Genomic DNA, 24976 nt, shown 5'->3' on the forward strand with positions numbered 1-24976 from the left:
TGGTCTCGGTGTATCAGTGTTGTCATACGAGGGAGGAGGCGGGTGGCCAGGATTCGGCTCAGGATCTGGTCATCCAAATTAAGCTTGGAGAGCAGTCAGTATGCTGTTCTGTCCCATGCTGGCTTCCCCGGTTGAAGAAGCGGGATAATGACCATTTCACTCGTCGACTCAGGCAGATGCCCCTCCTGCTTCGACTGGTTTATAGGTCCACCAGCCTAGGAGCTAATAGTTCAACATATGTTGAGTAGAACTCTACCGGCAGCCCATTTGTGCCTGGCGTCTTATTCCTGACCATGTTCTTAACAGCCCCTCTCACCTCGCCTATCTCTGTGCCCTGTCCTAAGCTGTCTGCTACTTCCTCAGCTAGTCCCAGAAGCTCCACGTCCTTTATAAACTCGTCTAGACCCTAGTCCATCTGGGCCAGTCTGCTCCTGTACAGGTCAGTGTAGTAGTCCAGAAACAGGTCATTAATATCCTGCTGTCTGCAGCGGGTCTAACCCCCCTCTTCCCCCTGAGTTCTACTATTACTGCCCCCCCTCCTAGCAGGGTTAGCCAACCAGGCCAGTAAGGCCCCAGATGTATCCCCCCTCAGTGTGGGCCCGTGTCATTTTTTATAATCGAAGCAGCGTAGACGTTCCACCTGTGCAGCCATTGCTTCCTTAGCCTCCAATAACTCCTCTTGGTTGTCTCTCCTTTCAGGCCTTTCCTTCTCAATCTCACAGAGTCACTGCTCTGCCACCTGTATGTCCTGTAATAACACCTTTCGTGTACCCACCATCTCCGAGATACAATGTCCCCGGATGACAGATTTAAAGGCGCCCCACTCTATAAGCGGGTTTGTTGCTTTATTAGCATTTTCTAAGAAGTATTGTCCAATAGCGGTACACACCGTCGCACGGTCCTCCAGTGCTTCGGGTCACAAGCACCAGGTAGGTATTTTGGGCCTCATGCGGGACCACACCAGTCCTAATAATACTAGGTTATGGTCTGAAATTGTTCTGATAAGATAGTCACTGGTTTGCACTCCCTCATGCACATCAGGGGAATACAATATAGCATCTAAGCGAACATGGAGCTCATGCATTGCCGAGAAAAAGGAGTAATCCATCTGCCCAGGGTGTTGGGCCCTCCATCAATCCACCGGTCTCCACCGCTGTTGCCACTGTCGACGCCCCTCTGCTAGTTTATGTATGGGAGCGTCAGAGAGTGGAGGGTGAGAATACTACAACAAATCTCCCCTGGGGTCAACTATTTGCGGCATGCACTGAAAGGGAACCCCGCCCTCACCCAGATCAGGACTTCCCTGGCAAAAGCGGAGAAGTTGGTATAAAACACTTAACCTCTCCATCGGCGCTGAAGAGCAGCTCCTGCTTTTGCCATTATGTGGGTCTCCTGAAGCAGGGCAATGTGCAACCCTCTCCTTACCAGGTACGCATGTATTTTGTGGTGTGGCAGCATAGTGTGCATCCCCTGTATATTCCAAGATAAACATTTAATATCTATGAGGGGTACCATTGTGCTAATTGGATCTCGCCCCCAGTGACTCTCCCAAGTGTAACACGCTTGGACCCAAATGACAACCTCTAACAAAATGAAAACCCCACTTCCCCTCCACAAGACAGGTACACACAACCAGTTCCCATCCAAACTTAAATTAAGAGCGACAAAGTCTTCTGGTAGTTGCGGGGCTATGTAGCTTACCCTCCTGGGCACGGAGCGCCACCAGACTGCATCCCCCAATGCCTTGACCTGATCAGCAGCCCTGTTGCAGATTATCTGCCTTATTAGAATAGGTGGCAATCCCCACAGTCACGTTCTCCAAGTTAGGCGCTCCCAGGGTCTCGGAGTCCCTCAAGTTCACACCGCAGGTTGCACCACTCAGACAATGTCATCCGCCATCTGGGGCGTAACCTCTGGCTATTCCGTCTCTGAATCCTCATTTCCACTGGCTACCAGCGATCCTTCTGATCTGTCCATGTCAAACCCACTTTTGCTCGAGCTAGGGCTAGAGCCACTTTGACTAAGTTCTGCAACTGCTTGCAGTGCTTTGTGCTGCTCAGAACGGAGCTCCTTGGAAGACGGGGCTCGAGACATACTTTTACTTTTGTTTGTACTCTGTTGTGTCAGGTCCGGGGAGGGGTTGCGTCGTTGCTGGCCTTGTCGAGAGTCCAACCATGCCCATGCTTTTTGTGGCGTAGTAAATAAACTTCGCTCCTGTCGTATCGGTTACCCGAAGGTGTGCCGGAAACAGCATTGCATAGGGGATCTGCAGCTGTCGAAGCTTCTTTTTGAGGGCCAAAAATGATGCTCTTTGATGTTGTACTTGTGAAGTCCGGGAAAATCATTATCTTACTGTTGTCCATCCGTAGGTCTTGCTTTTGGCGGGCTTGATGGAGAATATGGTCCCAGTCATGTAGGAGTCGCGCCACTATTGGACGAGGAGGGGCTCCAGGCTTAGGCGGTCTGGCTGGAACTCTAGCCAGTGCGTAGAATGGTGCGAGCCCCTTCGTGGCCACCTCAGCTCGGATCCAGTCCTCAAATTGTACAGTGACCGTGCCTTCCGCCTTCTCTGGCACTCCCACTATTCATAAATTATTTCTACGTGATCTTCCCTCGCTGTCTTCAGCCCTTAGCTCTAGGACCTTGATCTTGTCTTCTTCCGCACTGAGTGATTTTTGTAGAATAGTCACCGCTTCAGGGAGGTCAATGAGTGCTTTTTTCATAGTTGCAACGTGCTTAAGTTTGCGGTGGTCATCCTTCAGCAGACTGAGATCTGTCACTATCTCATCAATTTCGCCTCCAGCGCCCCTCTGGAGGCCCTGATAGCCTGCATGATGTCCGTCAGGGTGGGCCCCGTGGGAGCAGCATCTTGTCCCACCTCACGGTCTCATCGTCATCATCCATCTGGGTTCCAGTGCCCCCCCCCGTGCTAAGGGCGCCATACCCCTTCTTCCTGGGTACTTTCCCAATCCTCCTCTCCAAGTTCTTGCCCTCCCGGCGCCGGATGGATCAACTTACTCAGGTGATGTCCAGGCGATGCTCTTTACCTCTTCATGCTCTAACTGGGCTAGTTTCTGTGTGGGCTTCTGGTGCGTCGCTCAGTTAGATATCACGATCACCCATGGCAGACGGGGTCGGTTTCGCCCCTCGTCGAGTTCCAGGCCTGTGGATCACACCGCTCTTCTAGTACAGCCTCCTCTGCTCCTCTTCATTAGCCACCGCAGAATTTATGCAATGGCACTATCGCCTCTTTGGCGCCCCTTTTGTCCCCTTTGTGACTCATCAGCATCACAGTGGTTTATGGGGACCCCAGGCCAGACTTCGTGCAGCACGCCACCTGCTTGCTGATGGACGTGCGCACTATGCTCCACGTGTCCAGGTGCATACCAGACCGGTGTCCCCTGGGCCTTGTCTTCTCAAGCTTCACTGGGACATTGATGGCTTATAGCCCTGGAGGCCCAAGACCATGCAGCGGTTACTTCCTCCCGCTTCACCCTTCCTGCTGAGCCTCAGGAGGTGCACCACAATATCCTCCTTGCTCCAGTATGGCAACCACAGATCTCACCAGCGCAGCCCAAGCGGGAGCTTTCCTTCAGTCTTCCCAGCCCTCCTCACTCGAAGACCTTCCCTTAGCGCCTGGGCCCCCGATTGATTAACCCCCCCCACCCCCCGATTCCTCTTGGTGCGCCCTAGCTTCTGCTGGCTCCTGGGATGGGTCTCCTTCCCTGACCGCCAATGCAGGTCGTCCGCTTCCAGTGAGGCAGTTGCCGTCTGCACGCCTCCACTGGAGCAGGTGTCTCCTCCACTCCGCATGGCAAACAGGGCTCACACAGGGATGGCCGTCCGGCCCCTACCAGTGCCTCTCCGGGCCGCCGTCGACAGCCCCGGGGCCTCTCCTCTGCTACCTCCGGGGTTCCGCTCCGTGCTACAGGGATCGCTATTGTTCGCTTCCCACGCCTCTCCCAGCGCCCTGCATCACCAGGGTCTGCCCGCTGCCTCGCAGGCGCCATTTTGGCACTCTCAGCACTGCTCTTCACTGGGTCAATTATCGGTAATTTCTCCTCCGCCCTGGGTCATTTCATGGTCCTACCTCAGATCGGCATGATCCAGGAATAATCCGCAGTGCAGATATCTGAAAATAATTGCGCCCGGGGCTCAGGATGACTGTTAACCAGGGATACAGCGGCCGGAGCTCTGGAGTCCACTCCTGCTCACATCGGCGCCAGGCCACGCCCACGTGAAAAATATCACCATATTAGCCCAAAACAACCAGTACGGTTCATCCCAGGAAAGAACCCCTCCATTTTTTGAGGATATTATTTCATATAGTCAACAGGGTAGGTGGGCTGAAGGACTAATAAACGCCTCGGAGGATGTTAAAAACATATTTAGTTTTTTTGTTGGGAGTGTCTTTTTCACACCTTGTAAATGATTGATTTATGACCCAATGAATATTCCAGATTATGCTATTAGATCACAAGCTCTCAATACGAGGGGAAGTTTACAAGTTCATAACTAATAGATGGATTATGTAGGCCCAGTCACAGATCCTGGGTACTGAGATAACCATATGTACTTATTTGAAGATGGTGAGCAAACTGAAATCATACGAGACTTCAACATTACACAGTTTTTCTAACTGCAGACATTCTGGCTGGCATATGGAACTATCTGCCAGAAAAGGTAGCTTTATACCTTCAAGAAATAGAGCTATTTGAATTAATTTCAGGGTTGGGGAAAAGCAGATGAGGTTGTGTGTACCCCAACAGCCAAATTTAGTTGTGGGAAAATGACAGAGCTACATTGTGAAAAAGACACATTACACACATGTCCTAGGAATCATTTAAAGTTGATAAAATGAAGCAGAGTTTTGGATCAAGCTGCCACGGTCGGTAACAAGAACCAGAGTCTCTAAATGACTTCTAAAGTATAACAAACTACTCATTCAGTACCAGATTTAAAGGGTGTAGACTGAATCCTTAACTGACTAGAGTGTGAAAGACTAGAAAGAGAGTAGCACAATGAAATCATCACATGAAAATAGAGGCCGAGGCAGGCCAGATATTAAATTATATTACAGGCAGCTAGCCAAGCCTACGCCAGATAGTGAATTAGAAGAATGAATAACAACTATGGGTGGGAATTTTTTGTGTGCAGTAAGCACATGTGAATAAGGGATTAGGCGAGTATTTAGGGAGGTTTCACATATGCCTGCATTAGATTTTTTTTAAACTCTAATGCTGATGAAATGACGATTAGCAAAGGTAGATACCAATTATAGCAGTGAAAACTGTAAAACATGGTTATAGCCATTACACTGCCTGGCTCCAGGCAGCGCTCCTAAAGGTAACTGTGTGATGCTTCAGGCAATTATTTTTTCTTACTTTAATTTTTTTTATATAAACACACCTACAAGAGCAACCCTGCTTTTGCACTAGACCAAAAAAGCATTGTCAAAGCCAAAAGGTCTCACATTTTGGCAGCTATTGCAGACATTTGTCTTGCCAATGCTTCTTGACAATTCTGTTCAGTATTAGTAAAAAGAGAAAAAACAATTATAATAAAGCAGCTTCCCTCACAACACATGTATCATGTCCTAGCATTCATTTTATTTCACCAGCATAATTAAAAGCAATACTCCATAACAATACAATCACCCCCTAGAAAAGAACATCTCACTAATAAGGCTTTACACTTCCCTTAGGCCTTGTAAGACTTAATAAAAAGTTACCTTAAGCACAACCTATCAGCTGTAGATCATTAGCTCCAACTATGGGAGAGTGAATTTAAAATGCATCACACAGTGGGAAAGGTGATTATTTTGGGGTCCCCGCCAACTTAAGGTGAGGACCCAGACGACCTGGAAAGGAAAAGCATGTCCTGTGGAATGCTGTTGTGGTAGTCACCTTGCGTTTTGAATAAAGGTTTCAGCATGGCATTATGGAGCGAGTTTCTGTAGTGTAGTGAATATTATAGTAGCGGAGAGACCCAGTAAAGTTTTCCTTTTTTTTTTTTTTCTTTCCTTTCTGCAGCCTCCCAGTGAGTTTCCCATTTTAAATGGGTGCACAAAAAAAGTATTTGTTAGTCAAGTTGACAAAGAAATGCTTTTTTTGTAAAAGCGCCCCCATGACGCGCTTTCATAATAACGTCAGCCACAGCCGTTCATTACGCGAGCCACGTTTGAAGAAACCGCAATTAAAATTTTAAAAAAATTTTTTAAAAAAAAGTGTTGCAAGAGAGCTTGTCCTGCCTGCAACAACTGGAAGGAGAAAACCATTTAGCAAAATAAAGCTTGGAGGCTGTAATTAAAGCCTACCAAGTAACGACACATGTCATGGGAGGTTACAAATTGAGACAAGGGGGTACTAAGGAGGAACTATCAAGCCTATTAACTAATGAAAAGCCATAGTTTCCAAAGGACATTTACACAAGCCAATGAAAAATATGGGAGACGCTTCAAGACCATATCACAATACAGCATGCCTTGCAGAGCAGGGCATGCGCTGCCCAGGCTCGACCTAAAGGTGCGGCCAGTAACACACTTCCACGGCCAAGCTTTTCTAACAAGAAAAATAAAGCAACATGGAGGTTCGGGTGAGGGGAGCAACAGCAGCACTGCAGCGGGTGGATGATTAAAAAGCGTATTCCACCGAGTGGGATGGGGGGGGGGGGGTAGCTACAGAGAAGAAAGGTGCAGGTACACAAGGGAGCAACAGTGCATTGGAGAGCAATGGCAGACGTAGAGTACTGGCGGAAGAAATGTGCTAGCTGGGAGGCAGGAGAAACACCAAAAATGTGCGAGGGAAACTCATACTCTGGCAGCTTTTAATGACACCGGAAGAGCACAAGATCTCACTCAGGGCAAGGAGAGTATGAAGAAAGTAATTAGTTCTACCAAGAAAAACACAGGAGGGGGGTTACAAATATTCTACCACGCATGGAAAGAAATAACAAAGGATGCCTGGGTGTTAGAAACAGCAAAGGGATATGCATTAGAATTTAAAACAGACCATTTCAGGGAAAGGAACTCAAGGAAATGTTCTTTCCAAAAAGAGGTGCACGGAATAAAAGCAGAGGAGATTCAAGTTATGTTAGAAAAAGGGGCCATGGTAAGGACAGCAGAAGATAGAAAAGGGTTTGTCGGTACTCTGTAATGGAGACAAAGGATGGAGGCCACTAATCAATTTAAGGGAATTTAGTTGTTTTGGGCTTTACAGGCATTTCAAGATGGAGGGAATCCATCTTTTGAGAGATACTTTGGTAAACAAGAACTGTTTGGAGAAGATAGATATGAAGGACTCTTATTTTTCAGTGCACGTAGCACAAGAGAGTCAGCAAACTCTTCAATTCAGGTGGAAAGGACAACTTTACCAGCTCACTTGTCTTCCTTTTGGCGTTTCATCAGCACCATAGTGTTTTTCAAAGGTGTTGAGGCCAGTAGTGGGTTATCTCAGGGAAAGAGGAGTGATATTGCCAATTTATTTAGACGAGATATTGATTATAAATCAGGATGCAGAGACTTAGTGATTATACAGTATCATGGTTCAGGTGACATTAGAAAGCTTGAGATTTGTAATATAATCAGGAAAAATATCTATCAAAGAGCTACTGTGGCAGATGGGGATTTTGGGAATTATGGTAGACATGGTTAAGGTGACAAGAAAATTACATTGAAAAACTTGAAAGTGAAAGGTTTAATAAAGAAACCGGGGTTAACCATGCACGAGTTAGCAAGGGTGATTGGCCTACCGTCGTCATCGATTCAGGCAATTTTTCCAGCATCTTTAAATTACAGGGCCTTGCAACGTCTCAAGAAGTCAGATTTACACAGAGGTCTGCGGTATGGAGACAGAGTTGAGTTGATGTCAGAAGCACAGGAGGAATTGAGCTGGTGGTGTGAAAATTTGCAGGCTTGGAATGGCCAGACAATTTTTGGTGCGACCCCAGAATATGTGTTGGAAACAGATGCAAGCAATTTATTATGGGGAGCATGTTTAGATGCTCAGGAGACAGTAGGAAGATGGAGTATTTTGGAAAAGAAGAATCATATCAATTGTTTGGAGATGAGAGCATTAGAGTTAGCGATTCACATCTTTGAGGAAAAAGTACAGGATTGTACAGTTCTCTTAAAGATGGACAATATTTCGGCTGTAACATACATTAACAAGTTGGGCAGCAGCAGGTCGAAAGACTGAGTTAGCGAAGGATTGTTGGAAGTTTTGCATGGAGCACAAGATAAGCATGACTGCACAATATTTTTCAGGGAAGGAGAATTTAGTGGCAGACTGGAATTCCCGTTATTTGAAGGATGACAGTGACTGGAAGCTGATGCTGAGCGTTTCAGGAAATTCAGAGAATGATGGGCCTGCTGGAGTTAGATTTGTTTTCGTCTCGGTTAACAAATTAATTAGAAATATATGCGAGTATGAGACCAGATCCAAGAGCTGTGGCAGTGGATGCACTCAGTCCCAATTGGCGAGAAGTGAGGGCCATACGTTCCCTCCTTTCTCAATCATTCAGAGAGTTGTGATGCAGGTGAGGAGACAGAAATGCAAGCGAGGGTTAGGAACTCCTTTTTGGGTGACCCAAGCTTGGTATGGAACTGGCTGTGAACAATTCAATATTGACAGAGTTATGCAACGGGCCTTTTCAGGATGTGGACGGAAGAGAGCATCCAATAGTGGAATAAGGAGGGCGCAGCCTTCTAGTTTGGAGTATTTCAGGAGATAAGATAGACTTCCACAGTTATCAGAGGCTTCAGAATTATTATAAGAGTCATGGACACCAGGCACAAGGAAAAGGCACACAGGTGCATGGAACATTGGGGTACGCTGGTGCGTGGAAAGGGATTTGGATCCTGTACAGGACAGTGAGAATAGGATTGTGAATTTCTTGGCATATTTAAGAAAGGAGTGGCTTATAGGACAGTTAATTGTTATATATTGGAGATTGCAGATGGTCATTCTCTGGTTAACTATTTTTCTGTAGGAAGAGGTCAATTAATTTGTAGGATTATTAAAGGAATTTCGTTAAAGAAACCCCCTGGTGCAAGGCATAGTACTCTTTGAGATGTTGGTCTGAGTTTCACTTTGTTGGACAGATGGCCAGGTAACTAGTATTGTACACCAAAACTCTTGACATGGAAGTTAGCCACTTTACTGTCTATGGTTTCATTTAGGTTTTCAGATGGAAGAGCCCTGGAGATTACAGGCAGGTTTTATCAGCCACGGAGAGAGCTTTTTTGAGATAAGAAAAATAACTAAAACTATGACCGAATCGATTTTTTAAACCCAAGATTCGATGACCATCCAAAGCTGTGTGCAATGAGATGCATTAAAAAGTATAAAGGAAGAATGAGTGAACATAGATGTGCAGGAGTGGATCAATTATTGATCTCCTATGTGAAACCATAGGGCACAGTATCTACAGGTACAATAGCAAGATGGTTAAAGAGCACTATGAGTGAGTCAGGAGTGGATCTGGGTAAATTCTAAGTGCATTCAATTTATGGAGCAATGGCACTGAAAGTGTTTAATGCAGGTGAAAGTTTAAGTGAAATACTAAAAGCAGCAGATTGGCCAAATTATAGCGTTTTTAGAAACTTCTATTTTAGAACCGTCGAGCATGTCGCAGACCTAGATTTGAAAGACTTTAAACATGCATAATGCTAGCCTTCTGTCTTGACATCAAATATCGATTCTCAAGAGGTTAAATGTACAGACAATCGAGATTTTATTGCAGACAGAGGCTAGCATCTAGACCGGATGCCTAGATTGGTTGAGATGTGACACCCGAACACAGCGGGTACCGCCAGTGAATCCTTCACCTTCTGATGCTTCATGGGATTACTGGCTGGTTTTGTATATATTGTTATTGTGATTTACGCTTTTCTGTTTTAAGCACATTGAGCAGACACAGTCTGGGTCATAGGCTGAAACATGTCGACCTTTGCGGCATACAAGTGGGTTTAATCATTCCCGCAGTGCCACGCTGTTTTTAATCCTAGTTCAGGTTACTTGGTTACGTTTCCAGTTAGGCTACTACTGTACATAGACCCAAGGGTTCCTTTCTGTGATTTGATATTGATAATGCTAGCCTCCTTATCTTTAATAAAATAATTCTCTATACAGTTAACCTCTGAGATTCGACAATGTTACGACATAATACATCAAGTTTCGGTCAAACTCTTCTCCAGTGGCAGTGATGGTTTAATTCTAGAATGAATCACAAAGCTTAAAGTTCCTGAGCAGCGGAAGTGCATCCCCAGGCCCTTTAGCATTTTGGCTAATACATGTACAAACATGTACTTAACATCTCCAGTGGATCCATCAAAAGTTTCATTAAACATTAAAGCTAACGGGGGCGTGGCCAGCTGCCAAACATGGCGGTCGTGCATTGAGTGAGCTCCAGAGCCTGAGCTCAATTATCCTGAATTACTCTACATCCTGACTGGTAATTGCGGCGCCAAACCAGCCACAAGTGAAGCACAGCAGACGAGCAGCACACCGATGCCCAAACCTACGACAACCCCGGCTTTTGGAAGCTGCGAGACCAGGATTAGAGAGACGGTGGCCGCAGGGGGAGAGGAGGGGGGGGGGGGGGGGGGGGAAGGAGGGCCAAGTTGTGGCGCAGTTCACCACCTGCGCTGACAAAGTACCCCCTTCGATCGTGCGGTGATCTGGATCTGCCTGAACGAAGTTGTGGCGGTCCGTGTGTGGAGGAGGCTGCCCTGCGGAACGGCGAGTGGTTAACCGAGGACCCGACCTCTGGCTCTGGAGCAGGACGAACCACGAGCGATCTTGGCCCTACCCAGCGCGAACTATTGGTGCGCGGGGTGGACCGGAGACTGGGCCTGCACAGCGGGATCACACTGAGGGCCCCCTTGGCCACTGTATGTTGCTCCTGCCTGGGGTCCAGGAGTCCGCACGTTGCTCCCACCCCCTCTCTGTGAATGGCTCAGGATCGAGGGCCCGACAAGACGGGGATGAGTGGCAAGCGGTGGGTCTCAACTACATAGGCCCTCACGAACGATCTGAGTTGTTGGAGGGCGGGCCCCCCCCCCCCCCACAAAGGACACTGGCGCGTCAGTGGGACAGCGGGGACCGGCTCTTTCCTTTAGGATAAGCTGCTTTTGGGGGGTGGGAGCAGGGGCAGACACCACGAATTTTGTCTCTGTGGCCTGATCTGGGGGCTTGGCATTGCTGTAAGGAAAGTGTGAGGGGCCCACACCTGCTCTCCTGTGGATGATCTATGAGCGAGAGGACACCTACCGAGCAAGCAGGTACTGCGGGGGAGAGGGATGGGACAGTGGCTGTAGGGGCAAACATCTGGAGACTCCCTTCATATCCCCCGCCACCCCACCCCCCCCCCCCCCCCCCACCATCATTGATTCTGGCACACCCTGTACAACGGCATATCCAAGGTCACAATGTCCGGTGGTTGTAATCACGCTGGATATTATAAACAGCTGAGCGCATTGTGTTGGTGACAAAACGCAGCGAAGTATCCTCTGGCATGCGCTGTATCCCTTGCTCCTGCAGCAGTTTACCCTGGACCATAGGAGCTTGCTTTCTTTGTGACGTCTGCCCTGCCCGGCATTCGCAGTTGGGGCTGAGAGAGTGCCCAGTTGCCTATGCTATTACGTGACACCTGCGGTGGCTGACTAGCTGGGCTCTTCGTGCAATTTGTACACGGATCTCTTAAATAGCATGGAAGTGCTGGGGTATACTAGGCACTAGGGCCTAAAAGACCCTTCCCTCGCCGCTGCAGCCAGTCTGGACTCTCTGACGACCAGATTGATCGCTCAAGGGGCGTGACGCACCAAAAGCTACGTGGAGCGATGGGCCGCACACATGGCAAACAAGCATTGGCATAGCCAATGGGTCTCGCCTTTGGGACCTTATAAGTGTTTAGCAATGCAACATTGGCATAACTAAATACTTATAAGGTCCCAAAAGCGAGACCTATTGGCTATGCCAAGCGGCCGTGCAAGTTAAAGTGATCGCGATCACGATCAAACATCAAAGCGGCCGCGAAAGTGAAAGTAATCGCGGTAAAGCGCGGCGCGCGAGCCCGCGCACATGCACTGTAGCTCTAGGCTGGCCTGGTAGCACTTTTTGGAGCCCTCTCAATAAGTCTCGCCAGACCAGCGCATGCGCTGGGTCAGGCGAGACCTAAATACAGGAGGCAATAGCTACTAACTCCCAAGATGTGGACGATGAAGAGGCCACCCTGACAATGCAATCACTCAATACGATCCCACCCACAGAAGACGTGGGAGCACAGGATAAACTGGACTTGATACTTAACGAAGTCAGGGAGTCCAGGAGAGCCATAGAACAGCAAATGGGCACCCTCACCACTGGTTTCACCCTACTCAAAGCGGACCATAAGAAGATGTCGGACACAGTGAAGGAACATAACTCCACACTGGAAGACGTAGTGCCACAACACAAGGATCATGCAAATCAGCTTCAGTCCCTGATGGACAGTCGAAGACGCGGAGGGCAGGGCACGACGCATTAACATTCGCATCATAGGGCTGCCGGAACGAAGCGAAGGGTCTAAGGCGACGACTTACATGGAGCATTGGTTCCGCATGCACGTGGCCCCTGAGGGCTCTCAAACTTCTTTTGCGTTGAGAGGGCGCATTGGATCCCCACAGGAAGGCAGAGAGTGGGAGCCTCGCCGAGACCCTTAATTGTGAAAATCCTCTACTACAGAGACCGCGATATGCTACTGCAGAAAGCACGTGAAAAACCACAGATTCAATTTGAGAACTGTCAAATCTCACTATATCCCGATTACACGCTGCTGGTGCAACGGAGACAATCTTCATTTCAAGAGGTAAAGCGAAAACTACGCACCATGAACCTCAAATATGCACTGTTGTTCCCCGCCCATTCGAAAATAATCTATTACCAGAAGACATACTTCTTCGAGAGTCCGGAAGATGTCGAAGAATGGTTTGAAGTTATGGAACCCACCCAGGAATGCAAGACACTGGCGATCCCAATGAGTGACTGAGTCCACAAACGTGGGGTCCTTTCCTTGTCCCACGCAGAAGCAGGCCTGGACACGCAAGGAGGCAGCCCTGGCAGCTGCGAACACCTTCAGAGACAGCTCCTCCCTCAGACTGTCAGAATCATCAGAACACAGCACGGTTCGCTCAGACTCTGAAGGCAGCTGAACACTCTTCCCTACTGTGACACCGCAAACGGCAGATGGGATACTGGAATAACAATTGATCTTGATGGTCGTATAGCTGCAAACTGTTGTGGATGGAAGCGCTGCCGGCGCGCTGCTCTCCTACAACTTGCATATCATTTTGCCTTGTTTCTATATAAGTTGCTATGACGAATGTAATATCCTACATGATACACTCAGGCTCTAGGGAGCTCCAGGATAGGTGTTGCGTTTCGCGATGGCTGTGGCTGCCAGCCCCCACTTTGCAATTGCTACAGTTTATTGTGCATTTGTTTATTGTTCCTCTTGTTTGGTCTGGCCCGTTTTAGGTTGTAGGCATGACCCGAGATTACGTTTAGGCTACATGGCTCTGGTACATTAATAGCATTAAGTCTCACAAGATTGCATAATCCACTGCAAAGTAGAAGAATCACGTGAGTGAATGGCTCAGCACATGCCAGACAAATATACATTTATCACGTGGAACGTCAGGGGGTTAGGCTCCATATACAAACGATATAGAGTACACACATTTTTACTACGTCAAGGGGCGCAGGTGGTCTTCCTCCAAGAGTCGCATCTAATTGAAACAGAGGCCGCAAAAATGAGAAAGAAATGGAGAGGCCAAGTCATATCCACAAATTATTCTGCCATTGCCCGGGGGGGGTGACGATCTGGATAAGAGGGGGAGTACCATTTGTTGTGCTGGACAAACAAGCAGATACACAGGGCAGGTACATATTCCTACGCGATACACCAGATGGAATGCCGGTTATAGTTGGAAACATTTACGCTCCCAATCATGACCAACACAAATATTTCATGCGTCTGAATTCAATACTGGCAGGGTGGGAAGCGTATCAATGGATCATAGGGGGCAACTGTAATGCAGTGATTGACGTCACCCTGGATCGATCACATCCTCCCCTGCGGGACACGATAGCTACTAAGCAGGCAGAAACCCTCTGCGAATGGGTGGAGGGTTGATCACGTTCTGACACATGGAGCCTACGAAACACGCTGCACAAGGAATATTCCTTCTTCTCCCCGGTACACCAGGATAGATAGGATCATGTGTTCTAGCTCCATAGCTGATCAAATCACAGACACCACACACTTAGCAAAGACCTTCTCGGATCATAACCCCCTGGAGACAGTTTTTAGTTGGGGCAGAATACCTACCCCAGTTCCCACGTGGAGGCTATGGCCTGAAACATTGGAGGACTCGGCGTTTCGCAGCACGCTTTCCACAACACTGCAAAATTATTTTACAGAAAATAGGCACACTGCTACTACAATACTGGGCGAGTGGGATGCCGTGAAGGCGGTCGTTTGAGGTGCAGCAATTAGTGCCACAGTGGGAGCCACACAAGAGGTGCATCGGAAGCTACAGGACATAGAGACCAATATGTCAAGACTAGAACAGGAGGCAGCGCAGGACCCCATGAAACAAGCATCGCTGCAAAGAGACACGCATCCAACATGCAGAATTGCTCGGAACGCTGAGACTAATAGACTATAGATCTTACACACAAACACATCATACGGACACCAACAAGTCGGGTACTCTCTTAGCAAAACGGTTTAGAAATGATCCTCCCACTACTGGTATTAGCCGCAAAAAACTGCTGGGAGGGGAGACTGTGGACACAAAGTGTGTTATTAGTGACTCCTTTAGTGATTATTAAGAGGGGCTGTATAGCGCACCACACTCCTTGGGGGAAGTCTTCCATTGACAAGTTACTCACGGGCCTACCGTTTCCACAACCCCCGACTGGCATGCAGAAGGACCTGGAGGGACCTATTAGCAAGGCAGAGATTAAAGCAGCTATAGGCGGACTCTCGCGTAATAAAACACCGGGCCCAGACGGACTGCCTGTGGAATTCTTTGATATATACTCCAAGATATTAATACTGCGCTTGGAGGAGTTATACAAGACATCACTCGAGGTGGGACATCTTCCTTGCACCACTGCCCAAGCACTGGTGGGGTCCTTGCCCAAGCCAGGTAGGGACCCGGCAGACAAGTCAGGCTATCGCCCCCTGTCACTGCCGAGTACGGTATATAAAATTTTAAGCAAGGTATTAGCTAACAGAATTCAGCAATACCTTAATATGTTGATTCATAGGGATCAGTGTGGGTTTATACCAGCTAGGAGTACCTCATTAAACCTACGCAGGCTGCACCAGATCATGTCTACTGACCTTACACAATATATGAATGCTGGCTGTATATCCCTGAACATGAGACAAGCATTTGCTACGTTGTTGTGGGAATACATGTTCAGGGCTATCGCGCGCTTCGGCCTACCCCCTGAATACGTAAAGTGGGTAAGATTATTATACGCTGCACCCACTGCAAGAGTCCGCACCGGGAAGCTTAGCTCTAGGGAATATAGTATTCACAGGGGTACACGACAAGGCTGTCCCCTGTCCCCAATATTGTTTGTTCTAGCACTAGAGCCACTGGCTATCCGTATATGGCAAGAGGCCACACAGTGCGGTATCCCTATAGGCACATCAACACACCTGTTGTCAGCATATGCAGATGATCTTATTTTATATAAGGCAGACCTGTTGGGGGGATTGGGCTTGCTTCTCCGTATTTTTTGCTGACTTCGAATTGATATCAGGCTTGTCCATAAAGTCCAATGCATTTTTCTTTCATGACCGAACGCACCCAGACTGTATTGCTTTTGGAAAACTTAAGTTGCCAGTAGACCCACACACCTTTAAATACCTGGGCATTAACGTATATCGCTCACAAGCGGACATGTTGGAGGGCAACCCGGGTAAGGCTAGTCGGGGAATACGGTCGCAGGTAGCTTTCTGGACCACGTTGCCCTTATCGGCTACGGGGCGCATGGCCTTATCTAAGGTGGTAGTACTTCCCCGTCTTTTGTATTACTTCACAAACCTGCCGTTGTTAATACCGGCAACGACTTTTAAGCCACTTGACACTATCCTGATAGACTCGATATGGGGTACGGGACGACGTTGAATAAGCCTTAAGAAACTCCAACTCAGCACACGGGGGGCAGTCTGGGGGAACCATTCAGAGCGTACTATTATGCATGCCAAGTACAGTGGTTGTCCTACTGGGCAGCAGGCCGCAATTTAGAGGAAATTGATTACAGCTCCAGGCACATCGAGCAGGGAACACTCCATGCTTTACTGCTGCCCATAGTAAAACACCCCCAGCGCTACCACACCTCCTCCAGACGGCACTACAATGTTGGGAAAAGGCGCTATGATATACCTCTAGAGGCAGAAGATATGTCGCTAACATTCCATTGGTAGGGATACCACTGACGAGCGGTAGGCTGACGCAAAAGGTACTCGGACCCTGGGCGGATGTGGGCGCGGAGACTATTGGGGTATTTTTTGGAGATGGGGTACTTATGGATCACGACACCTTTACATGTGCTACGGGAGCACCTGCCACATTATACATGACCCATGCCGCCCTACTCCATTACATTAAAGGACAATGGGCTCCACAACGGGTGGTACCCCAGACAAATGAATTTGTCAAATCTCTGTATTATATGGGACACGGAAGCCACCTCATTAAATGGTTATACCTCAGCATTCGTACGCATGCCCAAACCCCGCTAGATGCCATGCGGACACAGTGGGTGGCAGATTTAGGACGGGACTTAACGGACAGGGAACAGGGGAACATATTGGAATACCCGCGGAAAGTACCACGCAATGCCAAGTTCAAGTTTATTCAATGTATGATTATACACAGAGCTTACATGACTCCGTAGAGGTGACACAGAATGTACCCGGAAACGGATCATCACTGCCCCGATGTAAATTACCTGAAGCAGACCCAATTCATATGGTGTGGACGTGTGTATGCCTTGGGGAGTTTTGGAGGGGGGTTATACACATATTGGGAAACATTACACACCTGCCCATGAGGAGCACGGCCCTTGAGTGCATACTAGGTATTCGTAGACGGACGAAACCCCAAAAGGTTCCGCTCCAGTTTTTGGACTTGGATCTTTTTGCCACTATAAATGCCATCACCATGTGCTGGAGGTCAGATAGAGCCCCCTACCCCATGTCTGTGGCATAATGAAGTGCTTAAATGGGCGGGAGCGGAAAGCGCGGCGCTGCGTAGAGAGGAAGTCCATGGCCTAAGGAAAAACCCAATCTCCTTGATGTGGGATGTAATGGTGGAAGCAAATAGAAATATCAACCCGGACGATACCGCAGCCCTCTCAAGTACCCAATAGTAACCGTGCTTAAATGGTTTATGTATACTAACCCCTGAAGATTACAGACGGAGCAATGTGATGAGAAACTGCATGCAAAATAATTTAACTAGATGGAGATCGTCAATTCATTTACACACTACACAACAAGAGCTGGGAGCGGGGGGGGGGGGTTTGAATGTGTTCTTTGGTGTTGATGTGTTATAAGTATTCTGATAAGCGACCTGTACCTTCGAGTGTGAGAAGACACTGCATAGAAATAATTGTTGAATGTAATCTCTCAGGATAATCACGATGAGGACTATGTAACATATTGGATGCAGACCTTATAAACTGAAGAACTATTAACGTTGTATAGAAGATATGTACAAAGTGATTGTCTGTTTGGTAACAAATGAAAAGGAAAAAAACCTAATAAAGTTTGTTTTAAAAAAAAAAACATAAAGCTAACAACGGTATTGAAAATCCCTCAGCTGACTTTCGAAGAGTAGATCATTTCATGCCTTCCTAGAACAAAACCAACTCAAATAAAAGAAGTGCTGGTTTGGCATCTCTTATCTAGACCCTTGTCATCCAGCACCAACCAAGGAGCTCCAACTCAGTGGCCAGGTGTTAAGCCTCTGGTGCCCCAAGCTCACCTGTATAAGGGTTTGAATCCTGCCTAGGCCCCTAAAATACCTTATGCTGACATCCAGCAACAAACCCCTGCAATCCGATTCTCACTTAACACAAAGCTACTAATTGAAGGTCACACACCTCAACAACCCCTCAACTACAGAATGACCCCTCTATCGTAATCTGATCTATTGACAACCTGTTGTGATTTTGCAAATTCTTGAAGACCAAGATGTTAACTGCCTCTTAAAAATCCTTAATTCCAGCTGATGGGTTGACTAAACTGACCAGGTTTGCTATAACACTCCCCAGCACACGTCGAGTTCAAGTAAAGCTTCACAAATAACAGTGCACCATATCAGCACAATTAAAACAACAAAAGAAACATTTTTTTTCCTTCTTCTCAATTCTTCAAGCAGCCTCCAACAGCCAACACGTGTTTCGTTGCACATAGGGAGGTTATCCCGCGACTTTTTCAAGGCCATATATTCTCTGTGAAAAACCTACTCGGCATTACATGAGTGGCAGCGTCCTACACAATTGAAATTTTGGCTTGGAGCTTTTGATAACAGGACAGTTCAAGATCTTTGGACTTCTATAGAGAAACAGAGTTTGGGGACGCTGCCAATACTGAAACCATTTGTGGGTCGGAAGAATCACCACAAATTATAGGTTTTCCACAGAGAAGATATAGCCTTGAAAAAGTCGCGGTATAACCTCCCTATGTGTGACGAAACAAGTGTTGGCTGTTGGAGGCTGCTTGAAGACCCACACAATTAAAGAATTGAGAAGAAGAAAATAAATTGTGTATTTTGTTGTTTTAATTGTGCTGATATGGTGCACTATTATTTGTGAAGCTTTACTTGAAATTGACGTGTGCTGGGAAGTGTTATTGTATTCAGTTGGCCTAGGCCTAATCAGGGGAGGTTGGTGGTTCTCCTCACCTTGCAGCACCGTCATCCAACTAAGTCACATCCTGATATTTAACTGTGCTATTCTTCTTAGTGGCGCCTTTGTACCCAAACAGAATACCACTGTCCGGATTTTTGCTTTGACCAGGACTGCTGTTAGACCTCATCCCACCTTTTTCGAGGGGGGTGGGGGGGGAAATCAAGGGTTATGGTACTCAAGTAACCAGGCACTGGCCAGAAAGGTCTGTATTATTACACAGCACAGAAGTTACCAAAGATAGAAAGTAGAAACTGGGTTGCTATTGGATATTAAAAATAATTAACTGGTGCAAAATAAGAATAACACCAACGACAGCAAAGGAAAGAGGAGCACTATGTTCATAACCTGCCGATGGTTCAGAAGCATATGTGCAAAAGTGCAATGTTATAGTAGTCCCACCTGTGGGCCAAGCTGTGTACTGCATCATATATTTAGGCAGAATTGAATAAGCGTGAGACAATCTTCAAAGTGTTTTTTTTTAAAGGGATACAAAAGAAACTCGACTATGATTCAATGAGGTTCTAATCCCTCCATTACCTGACCGACCAGCCCATATGGATATTAGCAACCTTAAACAAGCATTGGCATAGCCAATAGGTCTCGCCTTTGGGACCTTATAAGTGTTTAGCCATGCAACAGTTACATAACTAAATACTTATAAGGTCCCAAAAGCGAGACCTATTGGCTATGTCAAGCGGCCGTTGGGCCGCAAAAGTGAAGGTGATCGCGATCAAACATCAAAGCGGCCGTGAATGTGAAAGTAATCGCGATGCGCGCGCCCGCGCACATACACTGTAGGTCTAGGCTGGCCTGGTAGCACTTTTTGGAGCCCTCTCAAAAAGTCTTGCCAGACCAGCGCATGCGCTGGGTCAGGCGAGACCTAAAAAGGAGCTCCATCTGATATTTTTTTCTTGAGTTAAACAGAAACAGTGGGTCTTCAACCTACTCCCCTGTCCCCCACATACCACCCTTTACAATGACTGCAGTATAGTTAAAAGATAAATGTGTTGCTACCTGTGGTAGGTACAGACCTGTGCAGTTTGGTAAATGCTTGCCTGTTGGGTATGAAGCAAGATACAAGAATAGGCTCTCCAATGTTATCAGTCGGATACTCTGCATGCATCAGTTAGCGTACGGAAGATAAGATTGCACTCACCACAGGCAAAGAAACAAAACCACACAGACTTAAGGAGGAAAAGCACTGATTGCAAGAGGCTGCAGATGCAGCACCAGGACACACTGCACACGCTGCATGGAAAACACACACTAGCAAGATGTAGGTGGAGTCCAGGAGACACAAATATTGCATATACAGGAGAGGAGGAGCCTCAATAAGCAGACGAGAGGCTTTGCACTCAATGAATGAAATTACACACTTGCAGGAGACAACGTTCGTGTCAGGAAACTGCACATACTCCAGGAGACAAAAACAATGCACACATTGAAGAGGCGGAAAAAGCTCATACTTCAGTGTAGGGGTACACTACTTAGCACCATAGGCACTACACCTGTGGTACACTACAACAAGAGTCCAATCAGCCCATAGAGAACATGAGGGGACACTTCAAATACACTGCACATACTGCATTGGGATCCATTGAACACACTACACGAGCTGGAATTACCTTATTTCCTTTATGTTTTATATATACTAAACAGCATTTGGGGGAAACTGTAGGGATTTATCTCTGCCCCTTTCAAGCTCTCAAACCCACGCATATTGCAGTGAAAAAGGGGCAGTTTTTGAGACTAGGGGTCTGTGAGAACTGGTTTGTGGGGATACAAACGTGGGTAAGATAGAAAAATGGATAATACAGAAAGGAGTGTACTTGAGAGGGGGCGGGAAGGGGAGACGTTTTATGGCAGCGACGTGTCCAGCAGAGAAAGACATGAATTAGGAGAAAAATACCAAGCAAGACATATATACTTGTTAGATTATGGATCATTTAACACTTGATCTTGGAAAGTGTCCAGCATGAATTGATCAAAGTATGAGACAAAGAGGTCTGTAGTCACGTTGGAAAAGTGAAGAATAGGGGAAAGGAGGCTATACCAAGAACATGCTTGTTGGGAACATATAATGTGAGCAATAGGGAGTAGGAAGGGGCAGGAGAGCAACAGGGATCAGGAAGCAACATAGAGAGGGGAGATGACATTTGACCTGGAAAGCAGAACACAGTGGAAAGAGCAAAAACATATGTGCACTCCCCTAAAGTGCTGAAATAAAAACAAAAAATTAGTTCCCTGAATGACAGTCATGAAAGGATACAAATCATCCAATGAAAAGGATTTTAAAGTAGCAACGCTGCAGGAGAAGAACTAAGACAAGGAAAGAAAGACATCCAAAAAGAAGCAAGAAAATGCATCTGACTGAGTGAAAAAAGGGTAAGGCTGGCTCTAAGCCCACTACAAGTCACTGGTATGGTCCACTTGCGGTCTTTTGCAAGAGAGACTTAAAAATGAATCAGCTAACCCTAAAGTGGCTACCTTGGATACCATAAGGGCACATCTATGAAATATACTGATATCAGATTAATCAAGCAAAAACAATTTTTTTTTATAAATACTTGAGCAATTATTGTCCCAATGTTGTTGTCATACCATTACTACTCATTCAGCCAGGGCCCCACCACAATTCAGTGTTTAGGAGCAAAATCTTCTGAAAAACTTTAAAGAATATGGCCAAAGATTGCTCCACAGTAAGGTACCTACTTAACCGCAGCATCGGCAATTACATTCCTTTCCTAAAGATATGTGGATCTTTTAGCAGATTCTAGTCAGAAGTCACAGTTACATCAGAATGCATTGCACTGAAACGTAAACTAGCAAAGAGGAAAGCTACAACCAGTACAAGGCTGTTTTTGAGCGCTGCGTATGAAACAGCCAGCTTAGAAAGTTTGAGGACACATTGCAACATAATAAATGAGGAATCCACCACATATAAGCTGATTTTTAAGAGTGGACACAAAAATACAAGGATTTTAAAGTTGCACAAAAGCAAAACTTTTTTCCCCCTGAATGAATATTTCCCAAATATGCGTGTGATACAAATAAATAAATGCCAACGTTCCCCACCTTTAGAGCAAGTATTTGGAAGAACTTATCAGTTACTTCGGAGTTGAAAGAAGTTAGTTCCAAAAACTAGACTGCACCACTTGATATTTTTGCTAAAATCAATTAAGATGTTGGACACCCTACCTTATATACCAATGCTGCGTAGTGCCCCCAATGACCCCTAAGCTTCAGTAGTTAACGAAGGCTCGGGCAGAATTATCTAACCCACTTTTGCCATCTTCTTTACAAATTTAACAAAACAACACACTGAAAACGTGACCTAATTTTAAATAGGCTTTTCATTTGAGATCATTTCAAGAGATATGTCTAACTGAAGGCAGGGACACATATTTGGAACTGCAGTAGACAGCAACTCTTACTAATTCATTCATATTAGATGTTTGTCTGAAAATGGTTGTGCCAAATCCCATAGAGTTCACAAGAGAACAGTAAAGAGACTTAAGTTTCTCCTTCAATTTTGTGGTAGTTGCGCGCACTATACTCTTATTTATAAGCAACTTTTTTAATTGAGGTTCTAAATTAACACACTAGTCATTAATGTGGCGCAAAGTGATATTCCGTCAACAGGTCTTTTCTGAACAACTGACAGTCCAAGATTTGTCCATGAATATTGTCCAATCAAGCCCAGTAACAGTGTCTTGAGTCTCAAAGCTCTGGCGTGATTAAGCTCCTCTTCATTTTCTATTCCCGCCGCACCTTTCCCTACAGAATAATTTACTTGAGGTGAAGTACTTCAGAGTACTTAAGTTCGACTCTGATTTAGCAAAGGTTTTCAATTGTCAAAATCCAGACAGCCTCGTCCATCCACGGCAAGAGGAAGCGACGTAATTTTCCGGTCCTTCACGGAGATCAATAACATTGAACTAACCAAAAAGTGATCGAAATGTTGTAACTAACGCCTGTTAACTTCAACCTCTACATTTTTCATAGTAATGGACCATTTCCTACCACAGAAGGCGGCGTGGCTTTGTAACTTTGGCTACATGCCTTCTGATCAGCAGAATGTAATTGTACTTGATTGATGGTAGAGACCAGCTAAATACTAGGGCTGGTACTACAATATGTCCCTGGAGGTTAACAAGCATTATGATTTAGCTTAAATTTCATTTTCTCCTAAAAGCCTCTCAAGTGAGGTGGTTATGCCCAGACGTGAAGTCCTTTGTAACAATAATTTCAATCCTAGGCTGTTTGCGATCTCCTGGGGGAGCTCTGCCACATGGACTGGGCCAGCCTACAGTTCTGGAATTGGATTTGCTGATTCGCACAAAGTTGGACCAGATCTGTTAAAGCACACATGCTCTAAATAGGAAGCAAATTATATCACTGGCATTCTTATTGGCTTAGAACCATCGTCACCTCACTATTTTCGAGCACATGTTTTCACTTTAAGGTGCTGTCACTTGGCGGTGCATCCTAGCTGGGCACCACCCACCCTTATCTGCCACTGTACAAATCACACCTTTTATCCCAAGTAGACACTGGCACTAACCATGTCGCTGCGCCTCATAGATAGTGCCTTCTCACCCGAGTCAGTGCTACAATGCTAGCAGTGTCCAGCGAGACAGTATCCACGTTATCCGAGGCACCGTAATCTTATTGCTTAAACGCATCCCCTAATGATCCACTCCTCCCCAACTTCACATAGCTAATATCACCCGAAGGAAACACTCGCTCAACATGCCAGTACTTACTCCACAGATGTACCCCTACCCTGTATCAATGCCAAGTCTCCGCGTAAATTCATACTTCCGTATCAGTTACCCCCCTTCTCCCTTATCTGCCAATGGTCTCACTACAAATGATGTTCCCAATGCCTCCTTCCCAAAATGCTGCCAGGACCACACCCCCTGGTTAACTGCAACTGATAATGCAAACCTATGGCGACAGTTATCCCTTTGCCCCAACAACACTTTTCAACCTTTCCCCTCTAAACCTACACCCTCAACTCTAGACAAGGCAAATCCCTCTGCCGGTCACCAACATTCCCCATGTTCTGTTCGTTCCCTCTTCGGCACTCACATGGGCTCTAGCAGCTTCGCCAGCCAGCACTTTAACGCTTCCACGTCCTCTATCAGCATGGTGTCCTGCACGGAGAGTCACTGTGCTTCCATGGTAAGACCCCCGTTGCGCACGCCGGCTGACAGACTCCACATAGGCCCTTCAGCAGGAGAGCTCACAGGCCTCAACAGGAACCAACAGGACACATAAACTCGCCTTCCTTCAGGCCTCTGCTTTGCCGAGATAGACGGTGTCCCTCACCCAACTGAAACGCACGAATACGTGACAGTGGGTGACGCTAACCAATAGCATCACCTAGGGCGTATCCAACCTCTTGGGACGTAAACATGGTTGTGTGAGAGATCGCGTAAGTACTAATACAGACCCAGCAGCCAGAGCAGCCAGGAGAGGGGCGGGCCCAAAATTCTTAAAGGAACAGTGTACTGAATGTATTACACGAGGCTCCTAACGGGACGCAGGGCATTGATTATGCTGGGTTCTTAAAGGAACCGTAACGATGAATTGTATTATATGTTTTAAAGGAGCCGCAGGATTTTAGAAGACTTTTATTAGCACGGCCCTTGATTTATTGCCTTTGGCTCAGTACAAGTATTCCTAATGGGTAAACGGTAATATTTTTACACAAATTACATCACATAAAAGTGTTATTGTTTAATAGAACAGTCACACACATTTCACCTGATTCACTTTTGAGGGCAGCAGGCTATCTAGGGACACATTGGAACTTAATACGGTAACGTTTTACGTTCGTTTACAAGAAATATTTCTGAACTCTTATCAGTTTGTGATATAATTTGATTCCTGATAGGAGCATTAAGGAGCTACAGGAAATGAACGCTAAAAGCTCATTGGCTATATATACTAATTGCAGTTTGTAAAGGGGCTGCAGTATATTTCATTATAGA

General features: G+C 46.4%; 1 protein-coding gene across 4 annotated transcripts in view; it reads right to left on the reverse strand.

The window, feature by feature from the left end:
- The window catches only part of RBM27 (RNA binding motif protein 27), a 691940-nt gene extending 667650 nt beyond the window's left edge, over positions 1-24290 (reverse strand). For 3 of the 4 annotated variants that reach the window (XM_085618111.1, XM_085618110.1, XM_085618109.1), the window contains exon 1: positions 24072-24278. In XM_085618111.1, coding sequence (XP_085474237.1) covers positions 24072-24130 — 59 coding nt within the window. In that variant the 5' untranslated portion in view covers positions 24131-24278. Of the gene's footprint in view, positions 1-24071 lie in introns of all 4 variants that reach the window. The other variant, XM_085618112.1, reaches the window with a different exon arrangement.
- Positions 24291-24976: the final 686 nt, after the last annotated feature.

Source organism: Triturus cristatus, chromosome 7 (genome assembly GCF_964204655.1).
Source record: "Triturus cristatus chromosome 7, aTriCri1.1, whole genome shotgun sequence".
Taxonomy (NCBI): domain Eukaryota; kingdom Metazoa; phylum Chordata; class Amphibia; order Caudata; family Salamandridae; genus Triturus; species Triturus cristatus.